Consider the following 16,746-nt stretch of genomic DNA (forward strand, 5'->3'; position numbering starts at 1 on the left):
TGGTTTTTCCTGTGGTCATGTATGGATGTGAGAGTTGGACTGTGAAGAAGGCTGAGCGCCGAAGAATTGATGCTTTTGAGCTGTGGTGTTGGAGAAGACTCTTGAGAGTCCCTTGGACTGCAAGGAGATCCAACCAGTCCATTCTGAAGGAGATCAGCCCTGGGATTTCTTTGGAAGGAATGATGCTAAAGCTGAAACTCCAGTACTTTGGCCACCTCATGGGAAGAGTTGACTCACTGGAAAAGACTCTGATTCTGGGAGGGATTGGGGGCAAGAGGAGAAGGGGATGACAGAGGATGAGATGGCTGGATGGCATCACTGACTCGATGGACGTGAGTCTGAGTGAACTCCCGGAGTTGGTGACGGATAGGGAGGCCTGGCGTGCTGCGATTCATGGGGTCACAAAGAGTCGGACACGACTGAGCGACTGATCTGATCTGAGAAGAACTCAGTAAATTCTAGCTGTTACAGGTTTCTAAAATTTTAAAAGTGAAAATTCCTCTCTTCCTCCAAGTTCCATTTCCCAGGGATAACTACTATAATAGCTTTATTTATATTTGAATTCTTTCTGCTCTGGATTTTGTGTGTATTTGTTTACAAAAATAGAATTTGTACTTCATAAATTTGTTTTTGCACTTAATATATTGTGAACATTTTTCTGTTAGCATACATAAAGATGTACCTTGGTCTTTTCTAAGACTGTATGGTGTTCCAGTGTACAAATACACAATCTTCAATTAGTGGGCATTTTCAAAAGCCTTTAGGTACATTCTGGGACACATGTATCTTTCCTCAGTTGTATGAGAATGTCATTAACCTAGATTCTTAGTCATGGAATTACTCAGTCCAAAGATATTTACATTGATAGGTATGGAATAATTTATTTGAGGGGTGAACTCTTGAAAACCTTGTGTGAATCAAAGTTAACTTGACAAAGATGATATTTCTGTTAACCAGCTTGAGTAGCAGTGTCAAGGAGGTAGCACAAATGCCATCTGCAACTCATTTGACCTCTATAATTATGCCAACTTTACAATTATGCTATTTTTGAAAGAATTTTAAGTTGAGTAATTTACGTTATTTCAAAATTTATTCATGAAATGAGACAGCATTAATATTTTGATATCACCATATTTCAATTTTCAGTAATTAACACCTTACATAAGATGCCAGTCTCAGCTACGCTCACAAATTGCTTTCCCAAAAAGTGTGTATTAAATATTAAAGTACTGAATATTAATATGTCCATCCAACAGGATATAGGAATTTTCTTATAGTTTTGCCATCACTAATTAAATATTGTTACTCTTTTTAATCTGTTCCAGTCTGATGGTAAAAATAGCATGTTTAATTAGCATTTTCCTGATAACTAGTAAAAATCCCATCATATTTAATTGCCATTTACATTCTTTCAATGGCAACCCACTCCAGTACTCTTGCCTGGAAAATCCCATGGATGGAGGGGCCTGGTAGGCTGCAGTCCATGGGGTCGCTAGGAGTCGGACACGACTGAGCAACTTCACTTTCACTTTTCACTTTTCACTTTCATGCATTGGAGAAGGAAATGGCAACCCACTCCAGTGTTCTTGCCTGGAGAATCCCAGGGATGGAGAGCCTGGTGGGCTGCCATCTATGGGGTTGCACAGAGTCGGATACGACTGAAGCGACTTAGCAGCAGCAACATTCTTTCTGTAATTTGCCTGTTTATACTCTTTGCCTATTGTCTATGAAGTTAGATTTTTTTCCCACCTCTGAGGACTCTAAAAATCTGAGGAAATAGCTATAGATTTTTTTTTTCTCGCTAAGCTAAATGGATAGGAACAACCAGAAAATTAGCTATCAGAAATACTTTTTAAAATTTAGTTTAGGGCAAAGGTGTGCCCACATAACCTCAGTTGAAAGTGCTGATTCATGCATGGGTTGAGGTTGAATCCCACCTAAAAATAAATTGTTTTCCAACTTATCTCCAGTTTTAAGTTGGTTGCTTAGTGAATTATAAGTTGTGGTTAGACATTTAGGCCAATCCACAGAAATCCCTGTGATAAAACCAAATGACCTCAATAACGATATTTTCTGAACCAAATGGCAAGGGTTTTTTTTTTAATTTCTGCTATTGCATGTGAAAGGAAATGTGGGAGACAGGGTTTAGATGTCAAAGTGTTGAAATTCTTTAGACATTTAGATGATTTATGGGGAGAGTGGGACAATGATCGAAATGGGAACTATAAAGGAAAATGATAACACTAATAAAAACTAATATCCTAAAATATTGGCCTGAGTTCTAGATCCTAGGAATTTTGGTTTACCTTGAATCTGAAGGTGGAAAAGAACATAGTCTTTACCTTCTTCTCAAAGCTGGGCCAGCCCCATTCCATGGGTCCCTTATCCCTTATCTCTAGGTCCTTTCTTGAGGCCCATGTCTCCACCACTGACCTGGGATTTGATTCTCTTAGTCCATTCTTCTTCTCTCTGTCTTCCCTAGCCAGCTGCTCCTTGTCTTCAGTCTGAATCTGTAGAATTTCTGCAGAACTGGGATCGGGTTCTTTGGGTGAAGAGGGAGGCAGAAGGGAGCAAGAGATAGAAGCATGGGAGCCTGGCTCTGGGCTACAGAGCAGGGGAGACAGATCTAAGTAAAGCTCTCTTATTTTACCACTTTATATTACCTAACTTTCGAGATATTTTTAAAAACACAAATAAAATGCATGTAGTAAAACAAAAGATAAATCAGTTTTAAAAGGTATAGGATAAAAATAAGTTCTCTTCTGGCCCCAAGTTCTCAGTTCCCATGACAACCATCACTAACAGTTTCATATATACCCTTCAAGAAATGGTCTATCCATATATACAAAATATGTTAACACAAGAAGAAGAATCTTGTACATTATGTTCTATACCTTTCCCTTTAAAAGTTTTAAAATTCAGAAATATCTTAAAGCTACAAAAAAGAACAGAAGATAATATTTTAGATACCCAACACTACTAACAAAAGATTTTAAAATTTGTCACATTTACCTCTTTTTATTCAATTTATCAAATATGTTGGTGTAAGAGTCGACTCACTGGAAAAGGCCCTGCTGCTGGGAAAGATGGATGGCAGAAGGAGAAAAGGGCAACAGAAGATAAGTTTGTTGGATGGCATTACCAACTCAATGGAGATAAGTTTGAGAAAACTCTGGGAGATAGTGTGCTGCAGTTCATGGGATTACAAAGAGTTGGACACGACTTATCAAGTGAACAATGACAAAGTTACTCATACATCCTCTTCTTTCCAGTGTCTATAGCATCTATAGTGCTGTTCTTTTTTTCATTTCTTGATAATAGTAATTTGTACTTTCTCTCTTTTTTCTTGATCAACCTTGTCAGCAGTTTATTCATTTTATTTATTTTTTCAAAGACCTAACTTTTATCTCCGTTGATATTCTCTATTGTTGTTTACTTTTATTGTTGATTCCATGAACTTCCTGATGTTCAAGCTGGTTTTAGAAAAGGCAGAGGAACCAGAGATCAAATTGCCAACATCCGCTGGATCATGGAAAAAGCAAGAGAGTTCCAGAAAAACATCTATTTCTGCTTTATTGACTATGCCAAAGCCTTTGACTGTGTGGATCACAATAAACTGTGGAAAATTCTGGAAGAGATGGGAATACCAGACCCCCTGGCCTGCCTCTTGAGAAATTTATATGCAGGTCAGGAAGCAACAGTTAGAATTGGACATGGAACAACAGACTGGTTCCAAATAGGAAAAGGAGTTCGTCAAGGCTGTATATTGTCACCCTGCTTATTTAACTTATATGCAGAGTACATCATGAGAAACGCTGGACTGGAAGGAACACAAGCTGGAATCAAGATTGCCAGGAGAAATATCAATAACCTCAGATATGCAGATGACACCACCCTTATGGCAGAAAGTGAAGAGGAACTCAAAAGCCTCTTGGTGAAAGTGAAAGTGGAGAGTCAAAAAGTTGGCTTAAAGCTCAACATTCAGAAAACGAAGATCATGGCATCCGGTCCCATCACTTCATGGGAAATAGATGGGGAAACAGGGGAAACAGTGTCAGACTTTATTTTTCTGGGCTCCAAAATCACTGCAGATGGTGACTGCAGCCATGAAATTAAAAGACGCTTACTCCTTGGAAGGAAAGTTATGACCAACCTGGATAGCATATTCAAAAGCAGAGACATTACTTTGCCAAGAAAGGTCCGTCTAGTCAAGGCTATGGTTTTTCCTATGATCATGTATGGATGTGAGAGTTGGACTGTGAAGAAGGCTGAGCACCGAAGAATTGATGCTTTTGAACTGTGGTATTGGAGAAGACTCTTGAGAGTCCCTTGGACTGCAAGAAGATCCAACCAGTCCATTCTGAAGGCGATCAGCCCTGGGATTTCTTTGGAAGGAATGATGCTAAAGCTGAAACTCCAGTACTTTGGCCACCTCATGCGAAGAGTTGACTCATTGGAAAAGACTCTGATGCTGGGAGGGATTGGGGGCAGGAGGAGAAGGGGATGACAGAGGATGAGATGGCTGGATGGCATCACTGACTCGATGGATGTGAGTCTCAGTGAATTCCGGGAGTTGGTGATGGACAGGGAGGCCTGGCGTGCCGCGATTCATGGGGTCGCGAAGAGTCGGACACGACTGAGCGACTGATCTGATCTGTTCGTTCTTTTATTATTTCCTTCCTGCTACCTTTCTTAGGTCTGATTTGTTATTATCTTCCTAGTTACTTGAGATGAAAGCTTAAATTATTGTTTTCAGCCATTTCTCCTCTAAATTTTCCTTAAGTGCTGCTGTATCTGTATTAGAAAAATTTTGATATGTTGCATCTTTATTCTCATTCATTTAAAAATATTTTCTAAGTTTCATTTTGATTTCTTCTTTGATCCATAGATTATTTAGAAACATCTTATTTAAGTTCCAGATAGTTAGGAATTTTTTGATTACATTTTTTCTTGATTTGTAGCTTAATTGCATATGTTCCAAAAATCTACTCCGAGTGGCTTTAATTTTTTTGAATTGTTTTAATTTTGTGTTATCCTTTCTTAGGGCCCTAAGAATCTTCTCTTTATTATCCCAGTTTTAATACAAATGCTATTGAAGTGAGACCCATATTTACTTAATGTCTTTCAAAAACCTTTAAAATTTTACACATACAGTCAAATTTCTGCTCCTCACCCATTTTTACTCTATTCCCTTGTACTAACTGTTCTGAAATTGGTATCATTTCCAAGCATATTTTATTATATGTAGTCACAAATACATAAATAATACATACTACCTTTGTAAGTTTAAATTTTTACATAAGTGATATACTATATTTTCAACTTTGTTTTATCATTGAACACTTTTTGAGATTTATCCATGTTTACAAATATCTCTCTCTCTCTCTCTCAAGTTCATTCATTTCAATGGCTTATGGTATTTTATATTGTAAACCCACAGTTCACTCAATCATCTCCCCTACTGAGGATAGTTAGGTGGTTTCCACTTTTTTGCAACAATAAATCTTCATTTATCCTGGCACAGTGTGTAAGCATTTCTCTAAATCTAGCACATCGTGGTGTGTTTGTTGAGTTGTAAAATATGTGCCTCTTCAACTTTATTAGGTATTGATAGTCTGCTCTCCAAATAAGTTAAATCATTTTAAATGATTTAAATATATTTCCATTGGCATTTTATGAGAGAGATGCTATTTCCCCACATTCTCACCAATGTTTAGTGTAATCAGAGATACATGTTAATTTTGCCAAGCTGGGTGTGCACATTCCCTGATTAGTTATGATGTTGAATACCCCTTCTTATATTTATTGACCAATTTCCTCCTGAGAGCTGCTAATTCATCTCCTTTGTCTATTTTTTATGTCTGGTTGTTTACCTTCTTTGTATTCATTGTAGAAACTTTTTCATGTATATTTTGAATACCAATTCTTTGGTTTGGCTATATGTGCTACAGATATTTCACCAACTCTTTGGTTTATCTTTTCACCTTGTTTATGAGTTTTACTCATAAAGAAGTTTATGGTTTTAATGGAGTTCAAATTTGTCAATCTTTTCATATATGACTTGTACTTTTGTGTTTTGTTTAAGAAATCTTTTCCTACCTTGATTTCATAAGATATACTCCTATGTTTAATTCTAAATATTTTGTGACTTGTTTCTCATATTTGGTCTTTAAGATATTTCAAGTTTGCTTTTGGTTATGATGATATGAAATATTATTATTTTTCTGTATGGCCTGTAAATATGGCCAGCACCATTTAAAGGATAGCTTATTATCCCACATAATAATCCCATCCTTACATGTTGCAAGTTCCAATGTACATCTGCCATTTACAGGGATATTTAATTCTGTCGGTCGATTATTCATCTTACACCAACTACACTGCTCTCATTGCAATTTTTATAGTAAGTTCTCTTACCTGTGGAGATGAATTCATCTGCTTCCTCCTTCTATTCTTTTTTTAAAAAATTAATTAATGTATTTATTTTTAATTTTTTGGTTGTACTGAGCCTTTATCATTGCAAGTGGGCTTTCTCTAGTTGCGGCAAGCGGAGGCTTCGCTTCATTGCCATTCATGGGCTTTTCATTGCGATGGCTTATCTTAGTGTGGAGCACAGGCTCTAGGTGCATGGGCTTCAGTAGTTGGAGCATGTCAGCTCAGTAGTTGTGGCTCAAGGGCTCTAAAGCACGGGCTCTGAAGTTGTGGCACAGGCTTGGTTGCCCTGAGACATATGGGATCTTCCTGGATCAGGAATGAAACCAGTGTCCCCTGCGTTGGCAGGCAGACTCCCATCCACTGAGCCTTCAGAGATGTCCCAGTCTTTTTAAGATTAATTATTTATTTATTTTTGGCTGTGCTGGGTCTTCTTTATTGTGCAGGCTTTCTCTAGTTGCAGCGAGGAGGGGCTGCTCTCTAGTTACGATGCATGGACTTCTCACTGTGTTGGCTTCTCTTGTTGTGGAGCACGGGCTCTAGGGCATGTGGTCTGCAGCAGTTGCAGTGCGTGGGCTCAGTAGTTGCAGCTCTGGGACTCGAGAGCAAAAGCTCAGTAGTTGTGGTGCATGGGCTTCCTGGATCTTCCTGGACCAGGGCTCAAACCAATGTCTCCTGCATTGTCAGGCAGATCTTTTACCACTGAGCCAGCAGGGAAACCCCTCATTCTATTCTTTACATGGGCTGTTCTTGACATTTTATTCTGCCTCTGAGCTTTAAGATCAGCTGGTAAATCTATGCAGAGCTCCCTGCTTAAATTCTAATTGGATTTGGATTCACTTTTTAGGTTTTTGACAGAACTGTGATCCTTTGCTCTTCCTAACATGAGCATGGTATTTCTCTCCATTTATTTAGATTTAATATTTTCTTCATTATGGTCTTGTATACCTTTTGTTCAAATTCTTGCCAATCACCTTACAATTTTTTATAGTTAAGAATAGAATCTTTAAAAAAAGTTTAAGAAATTCTGTTCTGAGTTTTGACTATAGAAAACACACATGTGCTTTCAAAGTCAAAATTGTAGAACAATGTACATTCAGAAGTTTGCAAAACTTTCTGCCACTACGTAGCAAGGATTCCCTTTCCTCCAGCTTTTTCCTTCCTTTTCTCCAGTTTTCTTTTTTTTTTTCTTTTTTTTTTAAATAATATTTTCATCACTTTTCTTTAAACCTACCCTGTAAAGCCTCCTCCGAGTCTGTCAGACTTCTATTTACTTAGTATAATATTTGGGCTTCCCTGGTGGCTCAGACAGTAAAGAATCCGCCTGCTATGTGGGAGACCTAGGTTTGATCCCTCAGTTGGGAAGATCCCCTGGAGGAGGGCGTGGTGACCTATTCCAGTATTCTTGCCTGGAGAATCCCCGTGGACAGGGGAGCCTAGCAGGCTACAGCCCATGGGGTTGCAAAGAGTCGGACACGACTGAGTGACTGAGCACAGTATAATATTTACTGAAGGTTTTTCAGACTTTAACTAACACTCTCCTCAGTTCAGTTCAGTCGCTCAGTGGTGTCCGACTCTTTGCGACCCAATGGACCGCAGCACACCAGGCCTCCCTGTCCATCACCTGCTCCTGGAGTTTACCCAAATTCACATCTGTTGAGTCGGTGATGCCATCCAACCATCTCATCCTCTGTCGTCCCCTTCTCCTCCTGCCCTCAATCTTTCCCAGCATCAGGGTCTTTTCCAATGAGTCAGCTCTTCACATCAGCTGGCCAAAGTATTGGAGTTTCAGCTTCAACATCAGTCCTTCCAATGAACATTCACAACTGATCTCCTTTAGGATGGACTGGTTGGATCTCCTTGAAGTCCAAGGGACTCTCAAGAGTCTTCTCCAACACCACAGTTCAAAAGCATCAGTTCTTCGGTGCTCAGCTTTCTTTATAGTCCAACTCTCACATCCATACATGACTACTGGAAAAACCATAGCTTTGACTAGTCAGACCTTTGTTGGCAAAGTAATGTCTCTGCTTTTTAATATACTGTCTAGGTTGGTCACAGCTTTTCTTCCAAGGAGCAATCATCTTTTAATTTCATGGCTGCAGTCACCATCTGCAGTGATTTTGGAGGCCCCCCAAAATAAAGTCAGCCGTTGTTTCCACTGTTTCCCCATCTATTTGCTATGAAGCAATGGAACCGGATGCCATGATCTTAGTTTTCTGAATGTTGAGTTTTAAGCCAACTTTTTCACTGTCCTCTTTCACTTGTGCTTCATCCAGCCCAGCATTTCTCATGATGTACTCTGCATATAAGTTAAATAAGCAGGGTGACAATATACAGCCTTGAGGTACTCCTTTTCCTATTTGGAACCAGTCTGTTGTTCCATGTCCAGTTCTAACTGTTGCTTCCTGACCTGCATACAGGTTTCTCAAGAGGCAGGCCAGGGGGTCTGGTATTCCCATCTCTTTTAGAATTTTCCAGTTTATTGTGATCCACACAATCGAAGGCTTTGGCATAGTCAATAAAGTAGAAATAGATGGTTTTCTGGAAGTCTCTTGCTTTTTCGATGATCCATCAAATGTTGACAATTTGATCTCTGGTTCCTCTGCCTTTTCTAAAACCAGCTTGACCATCTGGAAGTTCACGGTTCATGTATTGCTGAAGCCTGGCTTGGAGAATTTTGAGCATTACTTTACTAGCGTGTGAGATGAGTGCAATTGTGCGGAAGCTTAAGCATTCTCTGGCATTGCCTTTCTTTGGGATTGGAATGAAAACTGACCTTTTCCAGTCCTGTGGCCACTGCTGAGTCTTCCAAATTTGCTGGCATATTGAGTGCAGCACTTTCACAGCATACTGTCCTCAAGCTCATTCAAATTTCCGCTACTTTACAGTTTCAAAGCCATTCCCACATTCTAGGTTTCCACAACAGTTGCAAGTACCTTACTGTCTACGGTTGTGTAATAAATTACCCCCAAACACAATGGCTTAAAACAATGTGTGTGTTTGTGTGTGTGTGTGTGTGCACACGCTCAGTTGTGTTGACTCTTTATGACCCCATGGATGGTAGCCCACCAGGCCCCTCCGTCCATGGGATTTCCCAGGCAAGAATACAGGAGTGGATTGCCATTTCCTTCTCCGGGGGATCTTCCTCACCCAGGGATCAAACCCTCTCCTCTTATGTCTCCTGCACTGGCAACTGGATTCTGTACCACTGCACCACCTGGGAAGCCCAAAAAATAATAAACGTTTATTAACTCAGAGAGTTGGGTCAGGAATTTGGGAGCAGCATAGCTCAGCCATTCTGCTCCAGGATCTTGCATGATTTTGTCTGAACCCCAGTCATCAGAAGGCTTGGTTGGCACTGGAGAATCCAGTTCCACCATGGCTCACATGGGGACACACACACACACACACACACGCGCACACACACACACACACACACACACACACACACACACGGCTCTTTTCAGTTTCCTTCCCCACAGACCTCTCCACAGTGCTGTAGTGTCAGGTCATGGCCCTTGACTTCTCCGAGACTGAGTGATCCAGAACAGCAAGACAGAAGCCCCGATGTCTTTGGTGACCCAGCCTTGGGATATTTTTGCAATTCCTCTTGGTTACCTAGGCCAGCCTTCATTCACTGTGGCTGGGAACACACAGGGGTGTGAGTCCAGGAGGAGAGACGCAGGGTCTCTCTGGAAGGCTGCCTGTCACACAATCCTACACAAAGGAATTTTAGTCTTCAAAATGGAGTTTGTTCTAACCTTGTTTTCCATATTTTAAAAGAAGTTAAAGTTGGTGACCTGTTGGCTATAAAAACAAAAAACATAAACATGCAAAAAAAATTTTTCTAAGTACCCCCATACCTATATACTTTGAAACTACCCCATTACATACTTAGGGGCTATATGTCCTTTTATAACTTTATCTTAACTTTTAACTTTCATAACTTTATATCTGACAGCTTTTATAACTTTAACTTAAAAGACCTTATTGTTAGAGACCTTTTTTTAAAAAGTGCTTATTTATTATTTTGACTGTGTTGGGTCTCAGTGGAGGCACACAGAATCTTTGTTGCAGTGTGCAGTCTCCTCACGAGTTGACGCTTGTGGGCCTAGTTGCCCCACAGCACGTGGGTGGGATCTTAGTTCCCTGACCAGGGATTGAACCCTCAGACCTTGCATTGGAGGGAGGATTCCTAACCTCTGGATAACCAGGGAAGTCCTGGTAGAGACTTTCTAAAGTACATCTGAACATGTGCTTTGAGCATGCTTTCCTGGCATTTTAAAATGTTCAAATATCTCCAGTTATTTTAAAGAAATTTATTATACTAAAGGTTTTGTTTTACCAATAAGTAAGTGCCTCTTTTTCCTTCTTATTCTGCTGGTGAGCCAGGGGTTCTTCACAAAAGTACCCTGTGAGGATGAGTTTTTGAGGGGTTATTTTCCTCCCAAGAAAAACCTTGGACTTTAGAAGGGCTTTAAATTAGAAGCACGTGTGATTTAGAAGCAACTAAAACCCTCAATGCCTCTAGAAAGCTGGACTGACCAGTTTTGGAGAGAAATCTTATATGGCTGGCTCTTCCAGGTTAGCACAATCAGAGCTTTTACATAAACATAGCCCTCACCTTACAACCATTTTGAAATAGGAGAGCCATCAACCTCTAGGATCACCCGTCTGCCTGCTTATGCAAGGAGCCCGGTATTCTTGACAGTTTCTTCCCACTTACCCTGGAAGGAATGTTCCATGTTGGGAAGGAAGTGTCCCCAAATCTTGGATACTTAGTCCCCTGTAGAGAATCCATTCTGTATTCTGAGAGAAATTCTCTAAAAAGGCCAGACATGGTGGTGCTTTTGGAGGCAGAAGGGAAAAATGAGCTTCAAGAAACAAAGTCTCCAGTGCTGGAACCGCTGTGATCCACATGCATAAAATCCTCTGTTGTAACCCCATTTTTCTTTCTCATAAAAGGGCGGTAGCCTTCTTCCCTTCTTTCTTCCTTCCATCCATTCGTTCTAGATTATGAAAAAAATTACATTCGTGATACAGAGTTTATGATAAAAAAAAGATTGCAAAATACAGATAAGCAAAAGGAAGAAAAAAAAAATCACCCCCTGGATTTAACCACTCATAATTCACTCATAATTCACAATTTCAAGGGAATGAAAGAACATGAAGAAGGAAGTTTGGTAGAGAAACAATGTATAACAAGAAGAGAACAAAAATCGATCAAAATTCAGAGCTATTAAAGTGTTTCACACCAATTTGGGGGCAGAGGGGTAGGAAAAAATGACATGGAGCAGCATTCTGCCTAGTCTCGGCGATTGGGAGGATGAAGATGGGGATGACATGAAGACTAGTGAAGTCAGTTGTCTGGATTGGAATTTGGTTCATTCCATCACTGTGTTCAACACTGAGTAGACCTAAAAGATTTTGATCTCAGGGCAAAGGCAGCTGTTGGAAACAAATACTTCGTAAATACATACCACTGGTCCCAGAGACAGCTTGGTGAAAGTAGGAATGACTCAGCAAATCTAACATTGCTCTCAGGGGCAAAATGCCTCAAAGCTTGTCTTACTGATAATGATCATAGTTTTTATGTGACTGCACATGATAACCATGTTGTTTTGTTGGCTTTTTTGAATTACAGTTCAAATTGCCTTAATATTTGGTTCAAGAATATTAGACTATGTCTTCAATTTATGTGAAGGTAAATTTGACTTCCTTGAACGGCTCTCAGACAGTTTGCTGCTGAATATCATTTCTTACCTGGATCTTGAAGACATTGCCAGGCTTTCTCAAACATCACGCAGATTTGCAAAGGTAACAAATTATTTTGTGTCTCTGTAGAATTGTCCTTGTGTTTCCTCAAAATTGTTTAACGTTGTTTCAGGTTTTCTTATTGCTAAATATAGAAGTGGTCTGTCATTTACATTTATTTCAGCAAGCATTTAGCATTTGTTGAATTCTTATTTATGACAGATGCTGTCCTAGGCACAGAAGCAACACAGTTGAAAAGACATTATTCTTGCACTTGAGAAACTTACAGTCTAATAGAGAGCCATACAAGTACAAATCATTACAATGTAGTGTTAGCAAGTCAACAAGGGAAGTGTGAAAAGGCACAAAGAGTACAAAGTGATTTCCTCTGCCTGGTTTCACAAAAATGGGTTACTTTATCTGGGTTTTGAGAGGAAAATAGGGGTTTGTCGTGTGGTCTGGCCAGCTAGGGATATTCCAGGTCAGAGGGGCATTCCAAGTCCAGGCAGGAACTGGGCAGAGGCATGGAGGCATAAGAGAAGAAGGCAAGTAGTCATTACTCCCCATCCACTTCCATTTCTTCCAGTAAGAGCCCTTTTCTGAATTACCTGTCCTCCCACTATGGGTGATTCTCAGGCACTGTTCATTGTAGTGCCTGTTTTTTGCCCCATGCCCCAAGCTCGTCAAAGCTCTCTTACTAACTCTGGATCCTCAGCAGAAGGACACAGGAATGGAAAACACAGTGGTGATTTCAACCAGCATTAGGACCTTGATGCAACTATTATTAGTTCCTCTCCCTAGATCCTGGTTCCTGCCCTTCTAGAGTGCTGCTGTGTACTAAACACACACATACTATCCTTCCATTATGGGGCTTCCCTGGTGGCTCAGTGGTAAAGAATCTGCCTGCAATGCAGTTAAGTTCCTGGGTTGGGAATATCCCCTGGAGGAAGGCATGAAAACCCAGCTCTAGTATCCTTGCCTGGAGAGTCCCGTGGACAGAGGAGCCTGGCAGACAACAGTACATGGGGCCACAAAGAGTCAGACATGACTGAAATGATTTAGTATGCTTTGGGGCTCAAGTTGGACTTCCATCACAGCTCAGTTGGTAAAGAATCCACCTGCAATGCAGCAGACCTGGGTTCGATTCCTTGGTTGGGAAGATCCTCTAGAGAAGGGATAGGCTACCCACTCCAGTACTCTTGGGCTTCTCTTGTGGCTCAGCTGGTAAAGAATCCGCCTGCAATGTGGGAGACCTGGGTTCAATCCCTGGGTTGGGAAGATCCCCTGGAGAAGGGAAAGGCTACCCACTCCAGTATTCTGGCCTGGAGAATTCCATGGACTATATAGTCCATGAGGTCTCAAAGAGTCAGATACAACTGAGTGACTTTCATCATCATCATCATCATGGGCTTAAGTTAATCAGAGTTGGAGTCTGTTGTTTGCAACTGAAGAACCCTAACTCAGTATTTAGCTGTAATGTACCAGAGCAACATCCTTTCACAAGAGAGTGTGCAATATCTCCCAAGGTGATTCAAATCATAATCTTATTATCTGAAAAGTCAACATTTTTTCCATAGTTATACAATAAAATTTCATTTTTATATATTAATTTTAAGTTATACAGTCTGTATTACTTAATATACCCCTTTTTAGTACAAAAACATATATACTTGATTTCCCCCCCACCGTAAGATGGAGGACCAGAAACAAGTATTATGAATAATCATCATACCGTATTTTTTTTTCCACTTTAAAAAAAGGTGTTAAAGTTAAGAGTTTTGTACTTGTTGCTGCTAGGAAGCTGATTATTCATATTTTTAAAGAAAGGAGGATTCTTGTTTGTTTGCTGTTTGGTTTTTTGTTTTTTAATTGATATGCAATTGACTTACAACACTCTGTTAGCTCCAGGTGCATAGCGTGGTGTCTTGCTATTTCTATACATCACAAGATGATCACCACTGAAGGAGAGTTTTAAGTGAATAAAATATAGGAGTGGGAATGTATGAAAAGCTTCTCCCGGGGCCTGGGTCTGTCCTGAGAGTCAGTGGAAGGATTTGATAGAAAGTAACAGAAGCTGCAGTAGCTCGAGGAATCGATTCCTCACATGGAGCAGCTGTCTTTCCTCCGGGTTTTGCTCATTTCCATTTGCTAGTCCTCTCCCTCTCAGTGTCCTGCCATTATTTTAGCGCAATCTTGATAATAGCCTCCATAATTTACCCAGAGCTCTAAAGTAAGGCTTTTCTAGGTTGCTGATTTCAGCCCTCAGAATCCTTGCGGAGCAGAATTATTCCAAGATGGAACATGATCCAAGGCTGCTGCTTTTTTTTTCTTTCTGTGTAATATTAACCTTTCATTTCTGTCGTTAGTCTGAATATTGTGGTCATTTGCCAATTTTCCCCTTCATTTATAAACTACTTGCATTTTTGTTTTTGTCCCATCAGTTATTACATTATTTTATTAAGAAGTCTTCTGTTTCAAACTTTGGGGGCATTTTTCAGTCATGGAATTGATTTATTATCAACGAACATTTCCTGAGCACTGATGACATAGGAAAAAACCTTCTATACGTCGCGGGCAGGCATCAGTCCCTGACCCCAAGGAGCTCGTCATCCTGAACTGGGGGCAGGTTTACTGGCAAATTATTCATGTCCCTGTCCCACCCTTTCCTGTGGTCCCAGGGAGGGACGGCTCCTTCCTGTTCCAGGTCAGTGCCATCTGCCACCTGGTGCCAAGGTCTAGCTGGAGGGATTTCAGGTTGTCACTTATCTGCTTTTTCTTTTTTTTTGAAAAGAAAAAAAAGATTTTATTTCTTTTGACTGTGCTGGGTCTTCGTTCTGCACTTGGACCTTTTTCTCTAGCTGCAGTGAGCGGGGACCACTCTCTAGTTGGGCTGGGAGGGCTTCTCTTATTGCGGAGTGAGGGCTCTAGGGTGCACGGGCTTCAGTAGTTGTGGAGTGTGGACTCAGTAGTTGTGGCTCCCAGACTCGAGGGCACAGGCTCAGTAGTTGTGGCCCAGGGGCTGAGTTGCTCTGCGGCAGGTAGGATCTTCCCAAATCAGGGATGGAACCCGTGTCTCCTGCATCGGCAGGCAGATTCTTGACTACTGAGCCACCAGGGAAGCCCTTTTTCCTCTGTGTACTTGTTGTTATGTGTATTTTTGCTTTTTATTTATAAAAATTTTAGATTTATAAAAGTGTCGTAAAGATAATGCAAAAGGTTTGAATATGCCCTTCACCCAGCTTCCCCTAATCTGGGACATTTATCAGAACTCGGCAGTTAATGTTGCTCCAATCTATTAACGAAACCACAAACTTGATTTGTATTTCATCACTTCTTCCACCACCGTCCTTCCAGTGTTTCACAATCCAATCTGGGATACTACCCTACATTTAGTTCTTATTTCTAAATCTTTCAATTGTTTTTTCCTCTCAGTATATTGATTTTTCTCAAGTCAGTCTCATCCTTCACAAAACAAAAACTCTGGACTATATTCTTATTAAAAAAATTTTTGGCCTCCAACACTGCACAGCATATGGAACTTCCCCAACCATGGATTGAATTTATGCCTTGATCCCAGGGTTGGTAAGATCCCCTGGAGGAGGAAATGGCAGCCCACTCCAGTATTCTTGCCTGTAGAATCGCATGGACAGAGAAGCCTAGTGTGCTATAGTCCTTAGGGTCGCAGAGTCGGACACGACTGAAGCAACTTAGCGTGCACAAAGTGGAAGTGCAGATTCTCAGTCACCAACCACTAGACCACATGGGAAGTCCTCTTGGCTCTATTCTTATTCAATCTCTTTCCTTCCCTGTTTGGGGAAAAAAAAGGATTTACGTGTCAGTTCACACTCAGCAAACCAGCATCTTTCATCCGACTGAGATTTTATAATCCCTGAGAAAATGGGAACAGTAAGGGTGTGTCCAGGTGACACAGTGTAAAGAATCTGCCCTCCAATGCAGAAGATGCAAGGGATGGGAATTTGATCCCTGGATCGGGAAGATCCCCTGGAAGAAGAAATGACAACCCACTGCAGTATTCTTGTCTGGGAAATACCATGAACAGGGGAGTCTGGAGGGGCTACAGTCCATAGCATCGCAAAGAGTCAGACATGACTGAGTGACTGCACACACACACACACACACACACACACACACACACAGGTGGTAACAATATAAATTTGTTTCATATAAATGACCATTCTTTAACAGAGGTCAGCCCTTCCTACTAGGGGGAGATTTAAAATACCCCTTCTTTTATAAAACAATGGTATTAAAACATGATAATTTTAGCAAATTACCCTTACTTGGAGAATTACAAAGTGAGCAGTCTTCTTTTGGTTCTTAATTGTTGTTTTGTTTGATTTCTAAAAATTTCACTGGTCTTATAACATCCAGAATTCTGGGAATCCCTGTTCTTCTGTCTGCCCACCCCTCCTCTTTCATCTCCCCTCTGTCCACGCCTCCTAACATCTCTGGCCTCATTCACAGTAACCTCTCGGTTGTCACATCCAAAGGATGAGGCCTCCCACTCCCTGACCCATCTCTGCTTCCAGGATTCTCTGG

At 40.6% G+C, this 16,746-nt stretch overlaps 1 protein-coding gene across 5 annotated transcripts in view; it reads left to right on the forward strand.

Moving 5' to 3' along the window:
- Positions 1–16,746, forward strand: part of FBXO36 (F-box protein 36) — a 101,556-nt gene that overhangs the window by 70,599 nt on the left and 14,211 nt on the right. For all 5 annotated transcript variants that reach the window (XM_006047099.4, XM_006047100.4, XM_044937926.2 and 2 more), the window contains exon 3: positions 12,077–12,249. In XM_006047099.4, coding sequence (XP_006047161.1) covers positions 12,077–12,249 — 173 coding nt within the window. The remainder of the gene's footprint in view (positions 1–12,076; positions 12,250–16,746) is intronic.

This window comes from Bubalus bubalis, chromosome 2 (assembly GCF_019923935.1).
Source record: "Bubalus bubalis isolate 160015118507 breed Murrah chromosome 2, NDDB_SH_1, whole genome shotgun sequence".
NCBI lineage: Eukaryota > Metazoa > Chordata > Mammalia > Artiodactyla > Bovidae > Bubalus > Bubalus bubalis.